This window comes from Rissa tridactyla, chromosome 4 (assembly GCF_028500815.1).
Source record: "Rissa tridactyla isolate bRisTri1 chromosome 4, bRisTri1.patW.cur.20221130, whole genome shotgun sequence".
NCBI lineage: Eukaryota > Metazoa > Chordata > Aves > Charadriiformes > Laridae > Rissa > Rissa tridactyla.
Window position 1 is genome coordinate 16,701,984 of NC_071469.1, and position 22,132 is coordinate 16,724,115.

The 22,132-nt window shown below is 42.2% G+C and overlaps 2 protein-coding genes across 7 annotated transcripts in view; both read right to left on the reverse strand.

Moving 5' to 3' along the window:
• The window catches only part of TPH1 (tryptophan hydroxylase 1), a 31,507-nt gene extending 12,820 nt beyond the window's left edge, over positions 1 to 18,687 (reverse strand). Inside the window, exons 1-3 of one of the 2 annotated variants that reach the window (XM_054201140.1) lie at positions 18,091 to 18,687; positions 16,304 to 16,550; positions 6,226 to 6,287 (exon numbers count right to left, since the gene is read on the reverse strand). In XM_054201140.1, the coding sequence (XP_054057115.1) occupies positions 6,226 to 6,234 (9 nt within the window). In that variant the 5' untranslated portion in view covers positions 6,235 to 6,287; positions 16,304 to 16,550; positions 18,091 to 18,687. The remainder of the gene's footprint in view (positions 1 to 6,225; positions 6,288 to 16,303; positions 16,551 to 18,090) is intronic. The other variant, XM_054201141.1, reaches the window with a different exon arrangement.
• A 684-nt stretch (positions 18,688 to 19,371) lies between these two features.
• SAAL1 (serum amyloid A like 1) overlaps positions 19,372 to 22,132 on the reverse strand; it is a 106,215-nt gene continuing 103,454 nt past the window's right edge. For all 5 annotated transcript variants that reach the window (XM_054198347.1, XM_054198349.1, XM_054198345.1 and 2 more), the window contains 2 exons: positions 21,611 to 21,703; positions 19,372 to 21,040 (listed from right to left, as the gene is read on the reverse strand). In XM_054198347.1, the coding sequence (XP_054054322.1) occupies positions 20,948 to 21,040; positions 21,611 to 21,703 (186 nt within the window). In that variant the 3' untranslated portion in view covers positions 19,372 to 20,947. The remainder of the gene's footprint in view (positions 21,041 to 21,610; positions 21,704 to 22,132) is intronic.

Below are 22,132 nucleotides of genomic sequence, written 5' to 3' on the forward strand. Positions count from 1 at the left end.
GTTCTTACATTAAGTTCTAAAAATTATCCCTAACTTACGAATTTGGTGAAAGTTGCAGAAGAGAAATTCAGATGCCTACAATGCTTAATGCGTACCATTTACACCTTTAACCCTAAACCAATATTAATCTTTGGCTTTCAATTTAAAAATAGGTTTAAAACAGGTCTGCATTAACGCATCAACCATTTTGGTGCAAGACAACAAGGGAAAATGTTCCTTTCCTCCAACAGCTACATCTTCACTTTCATTTGATTCTGTATCAGTAACTAAGCTCTAATCAACTCTAACACTTTTCCTTCGCATGGTAACACATTGGAGCTGGGTGGTTTTTCCTGGGGCGGGAGGGGGATTAACATTGCATTGACACTTGTTATTAACAATGCAAATCATTAACTGATTTCCCATCAACCTGACTCAAGTCTTAATGAAAATACACAAACACAAGGATACTCTAAAGCCCTTACTTACATAGATATCTAGGTGCCTTCTGGTTAAAGATGGCTCCTTTTGGAGCCCACAGCAATTATTTTCTCTTTCCCCCCTTCCCCAAAGAATATTCTCTGTGAAATAGGTGTTTGAAGGTGTATATTTTGTGCTTTAATTCTTTATGTTAATGAATAGCCAAGATTTAAAGTTATCTAAACACACGCATCTAAATGAAATTACGTTTTAGAGCCACAAATTGAAGACCAAAAAAAATCTTTTAAAAAAATGTATTTGATACAGATTGCCATTAATTGTACTTGGTAAAAAGTCTCAACAGGCATTCTATATCCTCCTCCCTCTTTACTTTCCCACTGTCCTTTTGACACAGTTCTTAATAGGGAGGGATAAGGACTTGATCTTATGAGTGACCACGACTAGATGTCCCATGACAGGGAAATTTTTCAGCCACGCCAAATGTCTTCCTTAGATTTAGTTCTCAGACACCAAACCAAAAGCTGTGCTGAAAAGTTTATTTGGCTTCCAAAGATCTGAAGCATAAGGCAAAACAACCTTTTGTAAAACTTTACTCCGTTACAGTCAGCATTCTTGTTTTCTCCAGGAATTTTACTGACGTTTTAAACTGTACAGTATCAATAATTGTAGCCAACGCATAAGCGCTGATTTTATCTCACCTTTGCTGATGTACTAAGCATATTCCCACTGTAACGTGAAATAATCCACTAGGGAATTATTCTGGGCTACATCACGCCCTTTACCTTCTAAGCGATAATGCACCAGAAGTTACTTTTGTTCTACCTTAATTTCATCTGCTCGCATTTCAATTTTACCACTTTTTTTCCCCCCTTCTGTCCAGCAACAGCACCATAAATCAGTCCCACCCAATCCCAGCGGCACTGAGCGCTCCCTCCCGTGCCAGAGGAGCACCTCAGGGCAACCACCGCTCTCCAGGTAAACGGGGTCACTCCCCCCCTCCGAAACCACTGCAACAGCGAGGCAGCACAGCTGCAACTTCAGAGAAGCCACAGAAAAGGTCCGCCCCCCCCCGCCTTCTCAGCGCTGCCCCGTGGCTACGGAGCCCCCAGCCCAGCCCGCACCCCCTCACCTGGCCGACGGCCTCCCGCGGGCAGGTGGCCGCCTCCAGCGAGCCGCCGCGGCGGGGCGCGGGATGCATCGGCGGGACGGGACGGGACGGCGCTCAGCAGCGCCCGGCACCTGCGGCCGCTTTATGGAGGGGGCGAGAGCCGCCCCTAATCACCCTCCGCGGGGGGCGGGGGCGGAGGGAGGAGGGGAGGGAGGCGGGGGGAAGCACCGTCCGCCCCAGCTGAGGAAGGGGCTCGGTAACCCTCTGAAAAATCTCCGCTGAAAGCTGGTTATTCAAACGCCGCGAGGATGCTCAGAAGCAGCCACCGACCGCCCCTCATCTCCGCACCCCTAAAAAACAGGCAAAAAGAGAGGTACTTCCCCTCCTGAGTTACACCTCCCTCTACATGAGGGATATAAGGAATAAAGTGTATATATAAAACATAAGGAAGATTAAGGGGGAGACAGAGAGGTGGGAGGTGTCCCTGCCCATGGCAGGGTGATTGGAACTAGATGGTCTTTAAGGTCCCTTTTGTCCTAAACCATTCTATGACTTTCTGTGGGTTTTACAAACTAACATGAATTTGCACCCCACGGGGCTGAGGAGGGGGAGCATTCAGCTAGAGGAGGCCTGTCTGCCACCATCGTGTCCATGCAGCCTCCTCCCAACAGCGGTCTGCTCATTGCAAATTATTATATACACTTTATGTGTAAAAAAAGGAAGGCAAACTGCATAATAAGGTGTGTGTGTGTATATATATATATATATATATATATAAATAAAGGAAGATTAAGGGGAAGACAGAGAAGTGGGAGGTGTCCCTGACCATTGCAGGGTGATTGGAACTAGATGATCTTTAAGATCTCTTTCAACCCAAACCATTCTGATTCTATAAATGAGAGGTTGCGAGGGCTGAGTCCACAGCTGAGGGTAAATCAGCAGACTCGCCTGCAAGGCAATGCTTTAGCTACGGGGAATCAGATGGCCCAGGTGAGGAGCTCCCCTAAACGCTCTGCAAAGCTGCTGCAAAAACGCGTGGTGCAGGTTGTAGTCTCAAAGAGAAACACAGCAGGTAGATCTATCTAGTTCTTCACTGAAAATAACAGTGTGTTTGTTGCTGTGAAAATAAATTGTGGCACATTACTTCATTTCAAAAAGACTCCTGCACGTACAGGAATAACAACTACATTTCAATTAGCAGGAAAGTACATATTTTCATATCTTATATCCAGCGTCATTTATTTTCTGTATAGATCTAGACATATGTTTATATGTTAGAAATAAGCGTGGATTTTAGACTCCAGTAAGCCCAGTCCTCGCTGTCTCCTCTCAGGTCACATTTGGCAGCAACATTAAGATAAGGGGATTTGTGGTACGCAGCAGGAGAAGCCAAAAGGTTCCCCAGGAACATAATCCCTTGGAGGCTGTAGGGGTCTGGGGGAGCAGAGATTAATTGTTTTGTGTTGGGCATGGGGCTGTCCAAAAATAGAGATTCTGGTCTTTCGCTACGTTCCTTACAAACCTACCTTTCAAAGAAATGCTCAAAATCAGCAATGACTAGTTTTACCCTAGTTTACTCAAGTGTCTGAAAAATCTCCAGTATTTTTCTCTTCAATGCCTAAAATATTGAAATCTTGATTCCAGATAGATCTCTCAGACACTGGTGTAACGCAAGTGATAAATTAGACTGATGAAGCCAATATGCAGGCTAACACCTAACCAAGGCAGACATAATCACACGTACACTGATTATCTCCAATGATCCTAGAAGACCCTGAATTTCAAACAATCCTGTTTCTAAGTTGACAGAAGGTGAGTAGCTCTGCCCTTCAGACACAGCATGGGACTGAAAGAGCACAGCTGTAAGTGATGACGTAGCTAGAAAAGCCAGTTTGTTCCAGTTTGCTAGTGGGATATATTTCATGACCAGATGCTTCAATTTTCCCTTCATAAAGAAAATGCAGTATTTATTCACTATACGTCTTAGCTCTACACCAGACATTTCACTTCCTTCTTGCAGAACAGATCTCCCCATCAAACAAGCTGACTCAAAAAGCAAACAACTCTTGGGATCTCTACCCAGAATCTTAAGCATATGAGTGCTTGATATTAATAATGAATCCGTAAACATGGGCACAGTAAGGTATTTATAATAGAATATGACTAATCTGTCAGTTTTCCCTAGCTCAAATGCAGCAATAATAAGAACTAACATATCATTCTGCACCTGAGTTTTTTTAAATTACTCACTAGGTAGCCCTCTAGAAGCTTTTCCATTGCAGATAAGCACCTTTTATTTGGAAATCTGTGTTCAGGCTGGGTTTCCAGTACTTCCTGATAGCAACCAGGTTGAAAATCCCATGCTTTCTTTTCTGTCAAAATGTTGTGCTCATCCTTGATAAAATTTGAAAGAAAACACAAGGTACAATTCTCACTCGCATTTCCTCAGGCATCAGAAAGTGACCTGAACTCAGCTGTTTTAACTGTGAAGGAAGAATCTTTTTTATTATTTTTACTCAGATCTCCCTTTCCCTCTCCTTTGAAGGCTATGAGCTTTCACAATGTACATTAGGAAAACCAGTTTATTCTTGGTGTATACATACGGATTATTCTAGTATTAAGGGATATGGATGTCCTCCCCTACAGCCCAGACTTGTAAAGATGCTCAGCAAAGAGTCTGACACCCAAGCACCTCTGAAAATTCACTTTAGAGCCTCTCTGAGACAACAGAAGCAGTGGTTTGGTTAGCATCTACGGGTACCTGAAGACATGAAGCACGGGGAAGGGCACAGGATAGTCCAAGGGGACACATCAAGACACAAGACGGTGAAGCTGAGCTCAGCAGAAGCACACAAGCTTCACAGCACACAAGAGTCACGGAGGGGATATAAACTGAGCTGCCGGCTATGCCAGATTTAAGGGCACTTCCTACCTCTGAGGCCCCAGTCTGATAAACACACAGGAGTGTCCCTGCCTCCCATCTTCACCATGTCATTTCCAATTTGAGCAGGAGCTTTCTGGGACACTGGTCATCCCTCTCCTCATACCTAACACTGTGGAGCCTGGGGTCAGCTTGGCCTATAACTGCTAATACAATGCAAACAGTACAGTAACAGAAAAGGAAGTTTAACCTAATATGAAACTATTTAGTTACATAAAGAGATAACCATAATGCCCAGAATTTTGGGGGGCAGATTAAAGCTGATTCACTGGATTAGCAAGAAGTGCTTGTTCACCACAGCCAATGCCCTGTAGTCCAAAAGAGCAGAACCACAAAGCGTGAACTGACTCGATTACAGCCTGTTTTCACTCGGTGCTCACCAGAGCCTGCTCTGCTCCTCTCCTCTGCAGGGTTTCCAGCTCCTGTGAATCTGTAAATGATTTTACAGGAGAACTATTTAAAAGGTTTCATCCGAAAGGTGAATCTTCACAGTTTTAGGGTTGCAGGTTTCAGAAAATCATCACTGTCGCAAGCACAACTGATGCTTTGGGTTTTCACAGAGAACGGGACATTTCTACCTTTTCCCAAGAGCTGGCAGCGTATCCTACCATTTAAGAATGGCGGCTTGGGTCCTTCACCACAGAAAAGAGCAATGTGTCTCAGCAAAAATACTAGCAGTCAGGTACGGAGTGCGATACAAACAGGACAGCAACATGCACAGATGCTACACCGCTCATCGTGGGAGGAAGCGGCACAAGCGAAGACTGACCCAGAAAACGTCTCAATTGTCAGAGAGTTGGTCTGCAGGAGCATTGAGGCAGAGAGAGGACAAAAGTTTTCAGTGGGTCATCAGAAGCCTACACAGACCCTGAAGTGGGAAGGAGTCGAGAAGGACAAAGAGGCAACCTGGAGCATCAATACTGTAGGGAAACAGCCCCCTCCTTTTCTCATGAGAGATAAGGCAATACAGTGATTTTTTAAAAAAAATTTTTAAAGCCCATAGGAGATTTCTCACATATAGCTTCTCATACAGACAAAGCCCTCCAGACAGATAATCAGCACCTGAGGATCGAGTACAGGTCTGACCCTGCTCAAAAGTGGGTCAAGCTGATCACACGCTTTGCAAGACAGCGCTTTGCTATGTCCGTCTGCCGAAAAACCTGTTGCATTGGCACAGAGCAACTGTGATAGCACTCACCATGAGAGCTACGAGAGCTGGCTTTCAATTACATTATTACCTCATAATTCCTCATTAAATTAATCCTCCTCTTCTCAGCACCCTCCAGATCCAAGCAAGAGGGCGGTGTCAGACTGAGAAGTTCTGTGTTTTCTGGGCCCTTTGTCAGAGTAGCTCCGGGAATGACAAGTGGCTCCAGAAGAAGCCACAATTCTATTCCTGCTGCCCAGCTGCTAACTCAGAGGTGACTCTTCTCCTCTAGTTTTTTGGTGGGTTTCTGTTTTGTTCTTCAAAGCAGGAATTTGACAGCGGAGTTTGCAACTAGACAGCGGTGCTGACCCTTGTGGGTACACATTTGTAGATAAATGTTTTGGAAATGTTTAGGCTGAAAAGTATTAAAAACAAACTGTCACTTCTCCAGATCTTTCCCTCCTTGGAGAGCTACACAGTAAAGGGACTCGCTTTTCCCTGTCTGTGAAACACAACATAAACCTTCTGCCCTACGTCTGCTCTTCCTCCCACTCTGAGAAAGTTTGCTCTCCATGGGTCATAGGTAAAATATGTAGGGACTCTACTAACCTGGCACATCTTTCCAGACAGAGAACAAGTCTTGTATCCACCAACACTCTGAGGAAGCTGGTCTGGAATAAAATAAAAAAAAAAAAAAGGACAGAAAAAAGAAAAATCAGTGTAGTACAGGGGCTCCCAAGTGCTCCAGCAATGGGGAAAAGACAGTCAGAGGGTGATTTTGTTCAACTGGCAACAACTGATAAGGCAAGAACCATGGAAAGGCAGGTTGGGAATTATTTGTGGGGATATTAATCTTCTGCTGAAAGATAAGATTATCTACCTGAACACAGCAAGACTGAAGGACAGAATCAGTCAGCCCTAAAGTCTTGTCAATCCTGTTAAGGTCATCAGTGTGAATTACCCCTTCTCCCTGGAGGGTAGGAGAAAGTGCTCTAATCTCCAATGAGGCAAAATTTCACAACATCACTTTTGGGGTATAAACCTCCTCGGCTATCCCTTGGACTTCATTTGTCCCGGCCACCTGCCTTTCCAAGCAGGAATATTTGCCTGAGGCAATGTGGCTAGTTAAAGCTTTTCCAGAAAAAGTTATGAAGTGTTAAATCCCTGAACAAAACAGGTTTAATACGACTTAATACTAAGTCTGCTCTAATCATAATTACCTTCTCCAGAGTAGACTACTGCAAATTCTAATCACAGCCCTCTGCCTTTCCATTAATTAACTGCTGCAGATAAGTTATGCCTTTAAGAATCACCTGGCACTTAGGCGAGCACAGGGGAAGTCGCAGGGAAGAGTGAAGATGAACATCATGCAGCCCTTTGAAACAGTTTGTTTTCCAGTATGGGTTTTACAGATCTTCCTCATAGTCTGCTTGCATTTTATGGATGCCCTAATATACTGATGCTTGAAAAACTGCTGGTCTGAAAATCTGACTAATTTTCTTCTATTAATTTTTAATATTTATAAAGCTTTCATTGTAACAACACCTAAGCAGCAGCTTCCATTCACTTTCTAATCTTATTCTCCTAACTTTTGACCTTTCACACTTAAAGGAAATAACCTATCATTGTGTTCTAGGTCATTTGCCTAAATGCTGGGAGTTAAAACAGCTCCAAATCCAAAAGCTTTTCAAATTTTCTAGAAATTCATGGATCTGAAATCCCCAGCTTTCACCAAGAAAATTCTTCCATTTGCTCCCTTCTTCTGCGAACCACCTTTCTTCCAACAACCACTTCCCAGGGCAATTCACCCAACCTTTAGCCAGCGTGAGGCTATGACGATAGTATCATGCACCGTACTCAGAACAACCACCAAGGAACATCTGGAAGTCTCGGTGCAATAACTCAGCTACTGGGAAGACAACCACATCCCCATGAGGGTTTAGCAATCAGTTAACTCTCCATGTTACTGAATAGCTGTTGAATAATAAAGCATTTGACTCATAAGCAGTTAATAGACAACAAAAGAAAAAGGAGAGTTTAAATTACACAATTATTGAAAACATTTACAAATATCTTTTTCCAATGAAAAGTGCAAGAACCAATCAGGCAAATTACCCACTCAGCATGATCCAGCCAGCTGTAGTCTCAATAGCCTTTAAGCACACTTATTTTGAAAAGCAAGAGATGCTGTGTAAATCTACCAAAGCACATCTAACCAACAGACCATTCACTGTTTGTATATTTGCTTTGGACTGTTTAAAGAAATAATATTAGCCCTTTCATCTGAGGCAGGTAATATTTCTCTTTTCATAAAAGCTAAACAAAATCAGGAGTGACATAAGTTACATGCTGCTCTGAGCAAACAAGGTATAGTTTTTCCTAAGAACACCTTTGCAAGCTTTCTACAAAAGGTTAGTTGAGACACTGTTGGGGCAAGGGGAAACCACGCTCTGATTTGTTTTCACCAGTGAATATGTTATCACAAATTTAATATCAGCTACATTTCAAACAAAACTGTTGTCTGATTGGGAACCAAAATCCTGAAAGAGCTGTTGGCTTCAACTGCTCTGGACTTAGTGGATACAAAAGTGCCAGTTACACTTTTTTCCCCCCTCCTTATCTGCTCAATGTTGGCCAAGTCACCTCCAGTTAAATCTGCAGGGAGCAACAGAGCTCTGGTCCTGCACCAGTCAGCAAAAATTCCCCTTGTTACTACAGCAAATGGAATTTAGTCCAGTGACAACCATCAAGCAGGGATGGGGAAAGCCAAGCAGAAAGCTTGGCAAACTCATCTACAAACTGCCTGGAAATACAGCGCAGCTTAGAGAAGACGAGGAAATACTGCATTTCCATTAGCGCAACCTGAGTCCTACAAATACTGTTCTGCTTGGGCTTGTGCACCGATCCTGTCCTCCTGGCGGGATGGTCAAATGACTGCGCAGACTGTAAAGCAGAAGGGCTATGCATCCACGTCCCTCCTGCAGGATTTCGCAGCCCTGCTGACAGTTGCTGGTACAGAGATGACAGCAAGGAGGGTGGGCAGTGCCACCGTGCCTCAGCAAGGGCAGCAGGGCAGGCCTGGGCATAGCACCCACACGCAGCCAACAGATCTCGAGACAAGTTCATAGCGGCAAGCAGGTGTGGGGTCAGGCTGGGACCAGCAAGGGATGTGGCCAGGCACAGCATACCTGCCATGCAGCTCCAGCAAGGGTGAATGAAGAGCTGTTTTCACAGCAGTCTGAGCCAAGGCTACACAGCTGCTCCGCACCACTGCTGGTCCTCAGCCCCAAAGCCCTGGCAGGAGGAGAGAGGTTGAGAAGCCGCTTGGTGCTGAGGGCTCTGGTGCCAAATCTACCATTGCTGCAAGCTGCAGAGAGCTCAGAGTACAGGGTGCAAAACACTTATCCTGAAGATGAAACGCAAAGCTTCTGAGAAGGAGAACGATACCTGAGCACCACTGGCAGCCTCAGCCACCAGCACTGAAAACAGCCACTCTCTGCACTCAGAGTAACATGGGATCCAAAGCCAGGGATTACTTCTGACCTGATACTTCTCCATCCATTAAGCAGAAAGCGTAGAAGTGGACTCCACTCTGCTAGCACTATTTCTACTGCATTATCATTTCTATTCAAAAATCTCAAGAATTATCCTGTTCTTTTACATCACAGACAAACACAAAGCAACATAGTCAAATGCATAAATAAGCCTGCTGATAAGAGAAGTGACTGAGTGTTTGTTAACCTCAGCCTGTTGGCCTAATTAGTATAACAGCAGCATATTTTGCATTCAAAGTGAGGTGGAACAAGCTAACAAAGGAGAAAGCTTTGTACTTGTTAATGATATGAGTAAGCGCCGCTCAGAAAGCGATTCAGCAGACTTTGATCCACTCAGAAAAGAGAACGAGAGCTCTTCAGGCACTTCTGACAACGCAGCCTTGCCATGAGTGGGCGCCAGTGACCAGTCTCTACCATATTCATGTTCATTTAGGAAATTTATCTGACATTAGATTTGTTGAATGTAAGAAGCAGAAAGACTGCGTTCACACACCTTAAAAATAGCAAGGCCAAGGGAAATCAAGAGCTGACTCTAAGGTCCAAACAATCACAGTTGGATCTGCCTGTCAAAGCAGGATTTTTGTATTTGTTTCACCTCCTTGCTGTAAATGATCAGCCTTTCTGAAACAGAAGATGTGGCCAGATTTTTTGTTCCTAGGCAATCTGTTATGTTCCATCAGTGTTTCAAAGTTAAATGAGCTTGGACTGTTCTCAGTCTGCAGATTTTAATCACACACCCCCCCCATCCACTGAAATCCTGGTATTCACACAGCAAAACAGACTACTGAGGGCAAATTGTGGTCTAGGCCCTAAAACTGACCACTAGTCAGCACGAAAAAAGTAAATTAAGTCATGGCTACTTTCTGCTGTAAGGATAAAAAACAGAAAGCAACGTAAACCCATCAATTCACAGTAGGGACTTTAAACACTGGCAATTGCAAAACGTTCAGCCTCAGAGCTGTAAAACACATCATCATTTCCAAGATTAGCAGAAGCTGTTCATCTTGCTGCATTCTCATGACAGGTGTTTTTTTCCCTTCTGAGTTTCTTTTATCTTATTAGATTTTAGCTCCCATTACTGTTAGGACAATTTTGCAATGGGGCAAAATTAATTAGTTTGCATCAAAGAAAGGCTCCTTGAAACATAACACTAATGAGTTTCATCTGCCTGATTAGAGGGCTTTGCTTTTAGTAATACTTGGTGCAAAATTTTGTTTCAGAGAAATACAACATTATAAGAATATTCGAGGCTAAAAGCATTAGCTAAACAGTAACTGGGGTAATGGATAGAAGATTAGGGTGGTAAACTGTGGGCCGACATGGAACTGAATATTGACAGGAGGATGCAAGTGTAGACCAGAACAGGTTAATGAAGATGCGTTTGTGCGAGTAGAGCTTGGTACAATTCACAACAGTATATTTAATGAACTAACACTACAGTCCCCATCTTGTCACAATGCTTTTAGGAATTAAATGGAAAAGAGCTAAGGATGGAAAAAGAGAGTACTAATTTTTAGAAAGAAATGATGGAAAAACACATTCATTTTAGACGCGTCAAACTTATTTTTAGTATCCGGCAAACTACCTGGACAAAATATTTGTTTATTTTTAAATCAGTTTTTAGTCAAGAACAAATTGCGTTTAATCAACTTTCATTTTGACTGATGGGAGAATTGCTCCAGAGGACGAAGGGGATTAAATAGATTTTGTATTTCTTGCTTTTATTGAGCTTTTTCACCCCAACTACTTTCTTTTACCCTATTAGTACAAAAAAGTGAGAAAATACAGACCAGAATAAATTTCCTGACAGGCAGGTGCAAATTCAACTGAAAAAAATCACATGGTAAAAGTAGTTATCAGAGATTTGCTGGTAAATTGGGCATAGCACACCGTAAATGACATCTGAATAAACACGTGCGGTGTCATTTGCAAATGACAAACACATGACGTAAGCGCATGTAGTAGAATATAAGGGAACTGTCTTTCCTGTGATTACATCTCCCTCCATAAACCTCCCCAGCACATACACAAGACTAGAAATGAAGGTGCAGAGTTAGGAGAGGGCAGGCCTGTGGGATAAATACTAAATTGGCTAAAAATACAAAAGTACAGCATTGTTCACACATTAAGGAAAAGTATAAAGTCAAGAGGCTTCTGAGGTAGAAAACAGCCGCAGCTGGCATGAAGGACACAAGATCTGTGGTTCCCTGATAAGCTACATGAGGTACGGGACGGGATGCAATTATTCCGCAGCTTTACGTTATGATGTATAGCGGATATGGGAATGGGATGATACCATGAAACAGATAAGCTGCCAATTAGCTGCCCGCTCAATACTCAGAGCCAACATTTTGTCAAATTTTGATGAAATGCTGTCCTTTGTGCGAACTTTGCTCATTATAATGTCCTTATAATACCAAAACACACCTCCATCCCGAAGGCTACCCGCCTCCAAGGTGCGACCACTCCTTCTTGAGTCTGCGCCCTGAATTTCTCGTAAACTATACCTTTAATTGTGAAGCGAGAGAAATTTACACCAATCATGATAAAAGTATGTATGACTAAAGTCACTCAAACTCCACCTTGAAGATAACGAATAGTATAGAAATAGCCCGAGAGAGGGGGGATACCCAGGGAAGACACCATCGCAAAGAATTACATCACTGACTTCTGGGATCAGTCGACGGGCTGAGCCGCTCTTCCCCCCCATAGGGACGCCTTTGGGTAAGACTTAGGTTATACCGAGTGCTTCCTCGGGAAACTTAGAAATTTCTCTAGAGAATCTCTTTTCTACATTTAGAGCCAGGCTGTATCGTTTATAACTTTGTCGCACGTTTTGTATATGTAACAATACTTCATTTGCACATGCTTTGCAGACAGTGTATTTATCACCGGCAATCCTAAGAACCTGTATATCTGTTGTTTAAATAAACTGCGCTTTTTTAAGTAGCTAGTCGTTTCGGTTTCTCACTGAACGCGACCAAAGACTCGAGAGTGGCCGTGCTAGTTCATGAGCACGACTAGACTGAAGGTGCAGTCCACTACTAGTGTATCCAAATCGTAACAGTTTAATACATATTAAACGCGATTGGACCGATAGTGCTGAATTGGGCATCACTCAGAATTTAAACCTAGCCGCACCTAGCCTCCCACCTCGGTGAGGAGTGTTAGAAGGCAAGGGGGTTTATCTTCTGCCAAAACCACTTGGCCCCTTTTCACGCAACAAGGCCTAAGCTGCTGTCCGTAACAGCTCGCTTTGCGAGGGGGCAGAAAGGCCACATTTGGACAAGGATGTGCTTTTACACAACGCTCTCCATCTGTGGCCAGACAAAGAAACCACTTTAAATTTGTGACTATGCTCTCAAAACCACTAAGGCAGATGGTTGAGCAATACAACTGAACGGGCAGTCACTTCTGGCTGAGGGACAGCACTTAATCCAGGTTTGCTGCTGAATCACATTGCAAGGCAGCAAGGGGTCACCCAACTTAAGGGGGTTAAATACAAAAAGCCTTTGGATAAGCTGAGAACTGAATTCAAACCTCTTTTGTCTCTTTCCTCTGATTTGATAAGGTTTCAACTTGAACATTACCACTTTTTGTAAAAATTATTTTCACCTGCAACAGGCAATGCCGAAACCTTGACAGTTTTATCCCTTTGCCAACCTAACACAGGAATTTAACTTTTTTAAAAAAAAGAACCACCTAATTTCAAACACCCATGTGTCCTCTTCCTCTGATGCCATGCACATACTGCACCTGTGCATAATCTTTCTCCTGCTGGCCTTCTGCAACAGGTCAACAACAACAACAACAAAAAAGGCTGCACCTGTTATTCATAAACTTTTTGTTATCTCTCAGAAGAAGCAAAAGGGCCCAGAGCATACGTGGGAAGGAAAAAGCTTTGCTTAATATAATTAAGTTTACTTCTTTCAAGTCTAAGTAAACTCAGAGATCAGCAGAACGGGTGGTTAATTAAATCATGAAAGCAGTTCCTTTACCCTGTAAGGGCAACCACATTGCGCTCTGTCACATTTAGCAGGTTCTTCCAAAAAAGCACGTGCAACGTTTACACCGTGCACCAAAAATAAGTCTACCACACAGGGGGTACTGCGGTATTTTTTAAAGATGACAGCTGTGGAGAAGTGCTGTGATTATTTTCAACACTTCCATCTTGAGGGCTGGCTCCAGATCTATTACTGAAAGTTAGCGATAACATTGCAATAAGAGATCTCATTCTGATCCTTAAGTTCAAGTTGCGCCAGGGGAGTTTTAGACTGGATATTAGGAAAAACTTTTTACACTGAAAGGGTCATTAAGCATTGGAACAGGCTGCCCAGGGAAGTGGTTGAGGCACCATCCCTGGAGGTATTTAAAAGACGGGCAAACATAGTGCTTAGAGATATGGTTTAGTGCTGGTTTTTGTCAGAGTTGGGTTGATGGTTGGACTAGGTGACCTGAAAGGTCCCTTTCAACCTGGGCAATTCTAGGACTCTATGATTCAATGCTGAGAGCACTGGCCAAGAGGGAAGTGAGCAGGGTGGGCTCCAAGACACACTTGCAGAGATGCTGCCCCAACACAGTGCTGGATCTTGTCCTCACACACCTGCTCTGGCATCCAGAAAGGCTGGAGGAGCAGGAAGGCTGCCAGAAGTTTGCCTCTTGGGGATACGCCCGGCTGCTCTTGCTGGGTTTGTCCCTTGTATCCACAAACACACATACCATGCAGGAGTCGGCCTGGGAAATTCCAACCCCACTCCAGAGCAACTCCATGCCAATATCTTCTGCATCTGTCTCCCACCTGCTTTTAGGAGTTGTCAAATCCTCTCCAAGAGGAGCAAAAGCAATAGGACAAATCTCCCCTTCATTTGGACTTGGGACTTTCCCATGTGAATAGCTCACATTGCACAGTGCCAATACATTTATGTCCCTCAAAGACTTTCCTTGGACCTACATTTACCAGTTCATAGGCAATTTCTCATCTTTCTTTTTATCCCTTCATAAATGTCTTCAATCTAAAGAGCTCACAAAGCCAGAGTCCTTCCTTGCCCTTCCATGTTTTCACCATTGATTTTTCCCTTTCCCATTACCCCAGCCTTTTCTATACACTATTTCTTCTCTTTCCATTCAGCCATTCTAGTGCCTCATCCCAAATGACAAAATGGAGTTATTTTGTGTTTTGTTTATTCCCACCTAAGCAGAAGTGTTTCTCCTTCCTTTCTACTCTCTTAACTCATGAAATCAAAATCTTTACTAATCAGGCTGGCATAAACTCAAAATCTCTTCCCATGGTTCCTGTGCCCAGCCTTCCTACCTGACTAACAAGGAAACTCTCTGATGTTGCATAAAAGAGTTTATGCACTACAGGGAATCCTTAATGGAAAATAAAACCTTCTGACATCACTGACTAATTACAATTTGCTACACTAACATGCAACACTGTGGCTATATTGCAGGGCAGGATAAAAGCGTGCACGTATTTTCCTGTGTGTTTCAATATCCTCCTATTGACAGAAGATAGGATGACTGGGCTACAACTGGAGACCAGGAAATGATTTTTGTGATTTCATTAGAGTAATTGACAAAAGCATTTCCTCTCTACATAAGGTTAACAGATGGCTTGTTAAAGTTACAACTTCTTTAAACAGAGCTGTCACCAAAAATGATGTGCATGACAACAAAAATAATATTGATACAGGCTCATTGCAAAATTAAAATGGAGTTTGCATAACCTAGAGCACAGAATAAATAACTGCCACTACTGAAACACAGAATATCAAGGGGCATTTTCTTTTCTAAGCTTTCCTTGAAAATTGGATGAAGGGACATAAATTGGTAAAGTATCAACAACGTGGGACTTCAGTTATTATAGGCACAAACATGCAGTCGGTCACGCTGCCTACTCCACATGTATGAAGAAAATACCATGGATGTACGAGTGTGTTACATCGAGGCTTGGATTTTAATCCCGGTAGTAATGGAATATATTAATCACAAGAATCTTTAATTTTGGGTAAATATGTTTTCATATAAAAATACCGGTCAAATTCAAGATTGTAGATTCATACTTGTATTATCTGCTACTATAAGACCGAGGAGGATTTTGTTCTCCTTGAGTAAAACCAGGCAGGCATCAAGCAGGTCCCTTCCCCTCGATACCTAATTAGGTATCTAAACCAGGAGCAGGCTGCGCTCTGCCGCACTCATCTCCAACCAACGGGCAACACAAGCATCAGCCCTGCAGGACTGTGCTTTCACATCCCACCTCTGGCAGGTTCAAGTCCTGTGCAAGGCAAGGGTATTCAACACCTGAAACTGCCTCACCTCCATCATGAAAAGGCTCCCTGATGCCTCAGCCAGCCAGCAAAAACAAGGGGGTGAATAATAATTTTAAAAAAATCAAAAAATAAAGAAGATAAGCAATAGTTTGTCCACCTGCTGTGGTTTTTAAGACCTCGCCTTCACCTTAAACTCGTCCCATTTCCACGAGAGCATGAAAAACTATAAAGGAGATTCAGCTTCGAAAATAGAAAACGTAACCAACGTTATACCTTTTTGATAGGTGACAGCACATAAGCTATTCCACCTGGACAAATCCAGAATGTTAACATTGTTACTGATATTTAATACTTTTCTCCTTCAACATCACACTTACTCGCTATTTATCCCCTTTGCCATAATTCTCCCTCGCCCCCCGCCCCGTTTTCTTTTTTCTGCAGTACCCTTTCTTCCTCCCCTTTCTTTCTCTAGTATTACTGCCTTACTTCTCTTCACAGCACCTCACCACTGTTACCTTTTTAAGCAATTGCATTAGTCTTTGTATAAAATTCAGGTCTCAGACTTTTCTGAGACATCATTAAGATAGGCAGCTAACTCCCAAAGACCTGAACTGGAAGAAAGAAAGCAAACATAATCCCAGTGGGTCTTCCCTGGGTTTGTTAATTTTCTTCACAATAACAACTTGGAAGCAAACCTTTTCTCTTACCAATCTTAGATGTCAGCTGCTTACATTATAAAACTATTTTTTTTGAAAAGAGGTAAATGGTTGAATCGGGGAGACAATAAAAGGAGCAGTATTTCCCATTGCAAAACCTCTGTTGACAGCTATTGGAAATAACCTGGTTTATTTTACCAACCTTGTGATGTCAGGTTCGCTTAGCACACGCCTTGTCGGCTCCGACTGAGGGGCACACTAACTGCATGACTGACGCACACAGCCGCGACTGGGGCGCAAATGCACAGCTGCTCACTGCTTTTGTTTGCCTTCACATGAAGGATTTTTGAGAAATTGTATAATATTATAGTAGACTGGTCCTTGCCCCAGGTGTAGCAAGTTCTTCCTTTCTCATTGAGTTTGGCAGAGCACATTAATTTAATCATCATCTACAAAAAAAAAAAAAGTAAACAGCAAGCATCAAAAAGGAAAACATGGAAAATATTTAATTTTGAGGGGAAAATAAAGGATATGCTAGGGAACTGCTGTGACCAAGAGATTCTGCTCTAGAAACAAAAGCAAATTCTCAAGCAAAAAAGGTAAGAGAGATACTGCTGTTTTTGTAACTCTCAGTAACAGCCAAAATACTCCAAAACTAGTGGGTAAGAGTATGGAGTTCCAAAACAAACAAACAAAACCACAGTAACATACCCATACCTTTTCATACCAGTATCATAAACTATGAAGATGATTGAATTACAAATAAAGAATGTAATTTTATGAGGACAGACAGAGTTGGGGTTGTTCACTCTGGAGAAAAGAAGGCTCTGAGGAGACCTTAGAGTGGCCTACCAGTATCTTAAGGGGGCCTACAAGAAAGCTGGTGAGGGACTTTTAGGATGTCGGCTAATGGTAGGACTAGAGGGAATGGATTAAAACTAGAAATGGGACGATTCAGACTGGACGTTAGGAAGAAGTTCTTCACCATGAGGGTGGTGAGACACTGGAACAGGTTGCCCAGAGAGGTGGTGGAAGCCCCATCCCTGGAAGTTTTTAAGGCCAGGCTGGACGGGGCTCTGAGCAACCTGATCTAGTGGGAGGTGTCCCTGCCCATGGCAGGGGGGTTGGAACTAGATGATCTTTAAGGTCCCTTCCAACCCTAACAATTCTATGATTCTATGATTATTTTTTTTTTGTATTCAGCTTATGATCAATGCAAACAACACATAACCTTACAGACCAAGGAATCACCACAGCAGTTATAGGAAAATATGAACTACACATGTAGTGACAGAAAATGAAGAAGGCAGAGTGACCTGAATATGGAGAAATGTAGAAAAATCCCCACAACTTCCCAGCATATTAGGTTTCATGCTTCAGTCTACCAGAAAGGACAGGTTTGTCTCTGATTAAATATGAGAAAAAACTTCTTTACTTTGAGGGTGACAGAGCCCTGGAACAGGCTGCCCAGGGAGGTTGTGGAGTCCCCTTCTCTGGAGACTTTCAAGACCTGCCTGGATGCAGTCCTGAGTAATGTGCTCTAGGCAATCCTGCTTTAGCAGGGGAGTTGGACTAGATGATCTCTAGAGGTCCCTTCCAACTCTGAAAAATTCCATGATTCTGTGAATACTGGGCAAGCACTAGGATATGAAGAGCAGCAACAATCACCTCACACCATCAAGGGAGCAGATGAAGTAGTCTATTATCATTGATTTTTCTCCATGTAGCAAATTTCTTTAGTTTTATGTTTCTTTGCCCCACCAGGAAAAAGTTGCTTCATGGGATAAAGATGCCAAATGTACATAAAACATCAAAAGAATGTTAGAATCCTATCTTTGAATTAAATTATATGGATCTGTTAAGTGTAGTTTAAGGCCTTCCAGACTGATTTCTACCCCAATTTTCTAGGTGTGCTCATGCCACAGTTCACATCCAGCTTCATCCATGTAGGACTATGTTCCTGTTACTTTAGTTCAATGCTTCAGATACCTGCTTTCTGTTTAGAGCTCTGCACAAAACAGTGACAAGTACCACTCTTCTGTCCCCAAAGGAGGATGTTGGGGAGGTAATCAGATCTTTGGTCTGGAAGAAAGCTGCTTGCCTGCTTGTACAGATAGATATCCACTCTGAATCAAGTAGCTCACAGAGATCTGGCTTGCCACTCGGCGTCAAAGCATGGCTAGGAGAGGGAACTGAAAAAAAAAAAACCAAAACCAAAAAAACAAACCACCGAACCCCAAGCCCCTTTCTAACATCCCCCCAAAACAAAAAAACCCATCACCACCACAAAAAACAGATGAGTGATGTTCACAAAGCACAGGCTAAGGGAGATCCCTACTGGCAAGACAATGAAATACACCATCTCCAAACACATCATTCACCTGCTACCACAAATAGCTTCTTCTGCATCTAAATGCCAAAAACATTGCACATTTACCTTGCTTTCAATTTGGCGCCAGCCTTTCAATCCTGAAGACAGCGCTGCCCCACCCACGCAGCACAGACTGCACCGGAGCAGCTGTTTGGTGGGGCAAAGGGGGAATTCAGTCTCCATTTCATCATCAAGGATAAAAATTCCCGGCATACTTGAATTATCATTCCGCTGAAGCAAGGCTGATGGACCCATTTCTACAGCTTCTTCTATTGCAGAAGAGCAGGAGAATGGGACCCAGTTGGTCTCCCACTTACTGACATCGGCCACTTTTTCTAGCACATGACAGGCATTAGACAACATCCCACTCAGGCAATAATTATATCAAGGGAAATGATATATCTCACCTACTCATTGTAATTAGTGATACTACATTTAACAATTAATCAGCCAAGTCTGGATAGTTGTGTATTGAAAAGAAGAAGGAACAAAATAAAACAGCGGATCTTGTCTCAGCTTTTTTGTATGTTACATTAAATAACCACTGCAAAACTGAAACAACTATACATTTTGCAACACAAACCAGAAATAACTCTTAACTATGGTGGACCATCATAAAGATACTTATGATTCACTTGGGGACAAACTAAGCTCAGACAAACCTTAACAACTGGACAAGAGAGGCATTAACTTCCAGACCATAAAAAATGACTCAGCAAAGAAAGCAAGAGAGAGTTGAAATAAATATCCAACGAAAAACAACGCATTTTGCAAGACATCGACATTACAAAGAGGTTCAATTTTCCTCTTACAAATGAAATACTTGAGAGCAACAGACGTTTCCAGTGGCTCAGAAAACAAATTTAATTGACACTTAGAATGAAGGAAATCATACAGGGTGGTTTTTTAAAAAGAAAATTTATTACAAATCTGTAGGTTTAAGAAAATATCCCAAAACTGTCAAAGTAGTATGAAAAATGCTGTCATCCTATTCACAGTTACAGTTACCAGTTTTCTCCAATAAACGTAGCATACAAAAATTGATAGAAACCATAGCAATTCTTTTTGGTGACACAAGTCAGATACTTGTAATGCTAAATCCCCTGCTGACAACTAAGGTGCTGCTGGCAGTCCAAGGGAACGATTAAATTGGACTATTTTTGAAAACCAGAAGTTCGGATGAAAAGGCTATATACATATACACATACTGTATTCTACCACGTGTACAGGTAGCTCAGGGCAAACGTGGCCCAGGACAACGCTTAAAGTCTATAAAAACCCGGCGAGCCAGGGAATGTGTGTATATAGCATTAAGTTATTCTCTATGCTCTGTTTCCCATTTTCTTTTATATCCCAAACCTAATAAAGACCAATTGTTTTCCACTCTCATTTACAGAAAGAGTGAAGCTGATGTGCTCCCATGCTGTCTTTTCAGACAGAGGAAACATTAGCTGCAGTGCATGCAGGCAAGTGATCTAAAAATGTAATGCGGTTAAAACATAGCATAATTAAAGTGGGACTTGTAGAAGCCTGTAAGACTGAATTTACTGCAAGTGACCTAAGACCTTAAGCTCCCCTGAAAAGCAGAGGCTAACGTGGCATTTCTAATGGCATTCGCAGATAATTCATAAGACACATGAATGAGGAAAGAACTGTCTGATACACATTACATTCCTAAACTGAAGTACAGTCTGCTTTAAAAAAGCAGAAAGTTTGCAAGTATGCCATGGATTAAATCCAAACCTGCCCTACAACTCTAACTCTGGGTAACTGGCTGCAACGGTTGGAAGCTGCAGCGTAGACCATTGGTAACCATATTCTCAAATCCTTTAAACTGCACAGGACCTAGACGCCACAACTCAGAGCTGCAGTGTGGAAGAGGCTTCAATGTAAGAAGTGTGAAGATTCTGAAGGAGCAGGATGAAACATTTCTATTACAATACCTGCTTAAGATGATCTAAAAGAGAAAAAAAACCAACAAACCAAACAACTCTGTGTAATTTAACTCTGTCTTTACCAGGTGCTTGAAGTTTCTTAGACAGAGGACATCTGGGATTTCCCACTGGTCAGTCCTCCTTTTGCCAACAGCAACTTGCAAGAAACCAGCATCACTTCAAAACACTGCTCAGTGCATTTCATTTGTTTTGCTGTTTCAACTTAAGTTGAAAAGCAGAGAATCAACAGTTATTCCAAGAACACTATGCTGCAGAAGAGCAACTAGAAATCAACAGTCTCTCATCACCAGAGCAAACAGGATGGAAGATGCAGAACTGAATTTACAGCAATTTCCTTCCCCATGCAGACCAGGTTAACCCTAGATTAATCAGGGGTACCCGGAACATTTCTTAAAAGCCACCTGTTGGTAAGGAGGTTGCCTCATTCTCCTGCATTTACTGAAAACTTGATTTCTGAAACACCATAATGAAACAGTCAAAAATCTTCATTCCAAAGAAGGAAAATATTTAATGTACATTCTTAGGCGTGAACCTTCAGGCTTGGGAAACGTTTTTCTAGACTGTCAGCAAGTGTCTGATCAGCCTCACGCAGAACTTCAAGGAAACTCTCCACCTGGAAATAAATTTCAAACACACACACAAAGCAAAAAAAAAAATTAAAAAAAGCAAAACTTGCAAGGAACACAGAATTCTTATACTTGGTATAGGGGGTCTTTCTGCTCCTTTACTTTCCCCCACCAACAGCAGCCACTGCAAAGAATAATGGAAAATACTCCACAGTAGATACCTTCCTCCTAAACCCCACAATTTCAGTTGGTGTAACTTTTGAAACATTATCGCCTTCCCCAAACTCTTATTTTATTGTTTAAAAGTATATTAAAAAGCTCCCTATGAAAAATATTTAGAATAATTATTCTACACAACTGTACAGGACAAGTTTTCAGCTAGCATAAAACTGTGGACGGCTATTAATTTCAGCACAGTTTGACCCTTATATCAGCCAACAGCCAGAGCTTTGCCTAGACTGAAGTAAGCCAGAAGAGACAGAGAGGGTAACACTGTCTAGAATGGCATATTTCCTGTGTCTGAGCAACTCTGTCCTACCTCTACATCCGATTCTGAAAGGCCTTGCTACCCAAGTAGTATTTTTTCAGCTACATTAAAGACCTCGTCATATACTCACTGATGCGAAATACAGAGGTAAGAGGTTCTGAAATGCACAGGAACATGTCTGTTCATTTAAATGTCCCTGGTGTAGTCCTTCTAACGTATTTTCCTGGAAAATAAAATGAGAAATATAACTAGCATGTCATGAACAGCTGTGAAAAGAACGAACTCAAAATTCTGCATACAGTGTCTACAGTATGTGCTTCATTCTCAAAAATGGGTAAAACAACTAGAACTTAAGAGTTGTCAGAGGATGCCAGACGTAGCTAATACAAAAAGGTGTGAAAGTTCACACACCTTAAGTCTCTTAATCTGAATGCTCCCATAATAAAGAAGTCCAGCTGAGCAGGTGAGTTTATATATTGATACTCTTTCCTTTTCTTACATAAATTGGCTTTTATTCAAAAGAAATGGTGACATACACCTAGAGAACTTATCATAAGAATCTTGGCCCTGAAACCAAGATACAGCTCAGAAAACCTGTGTTCCTGCCACCTAACACACAAGTTGCTACACGTCTTCAGATTGATTCTCTAAT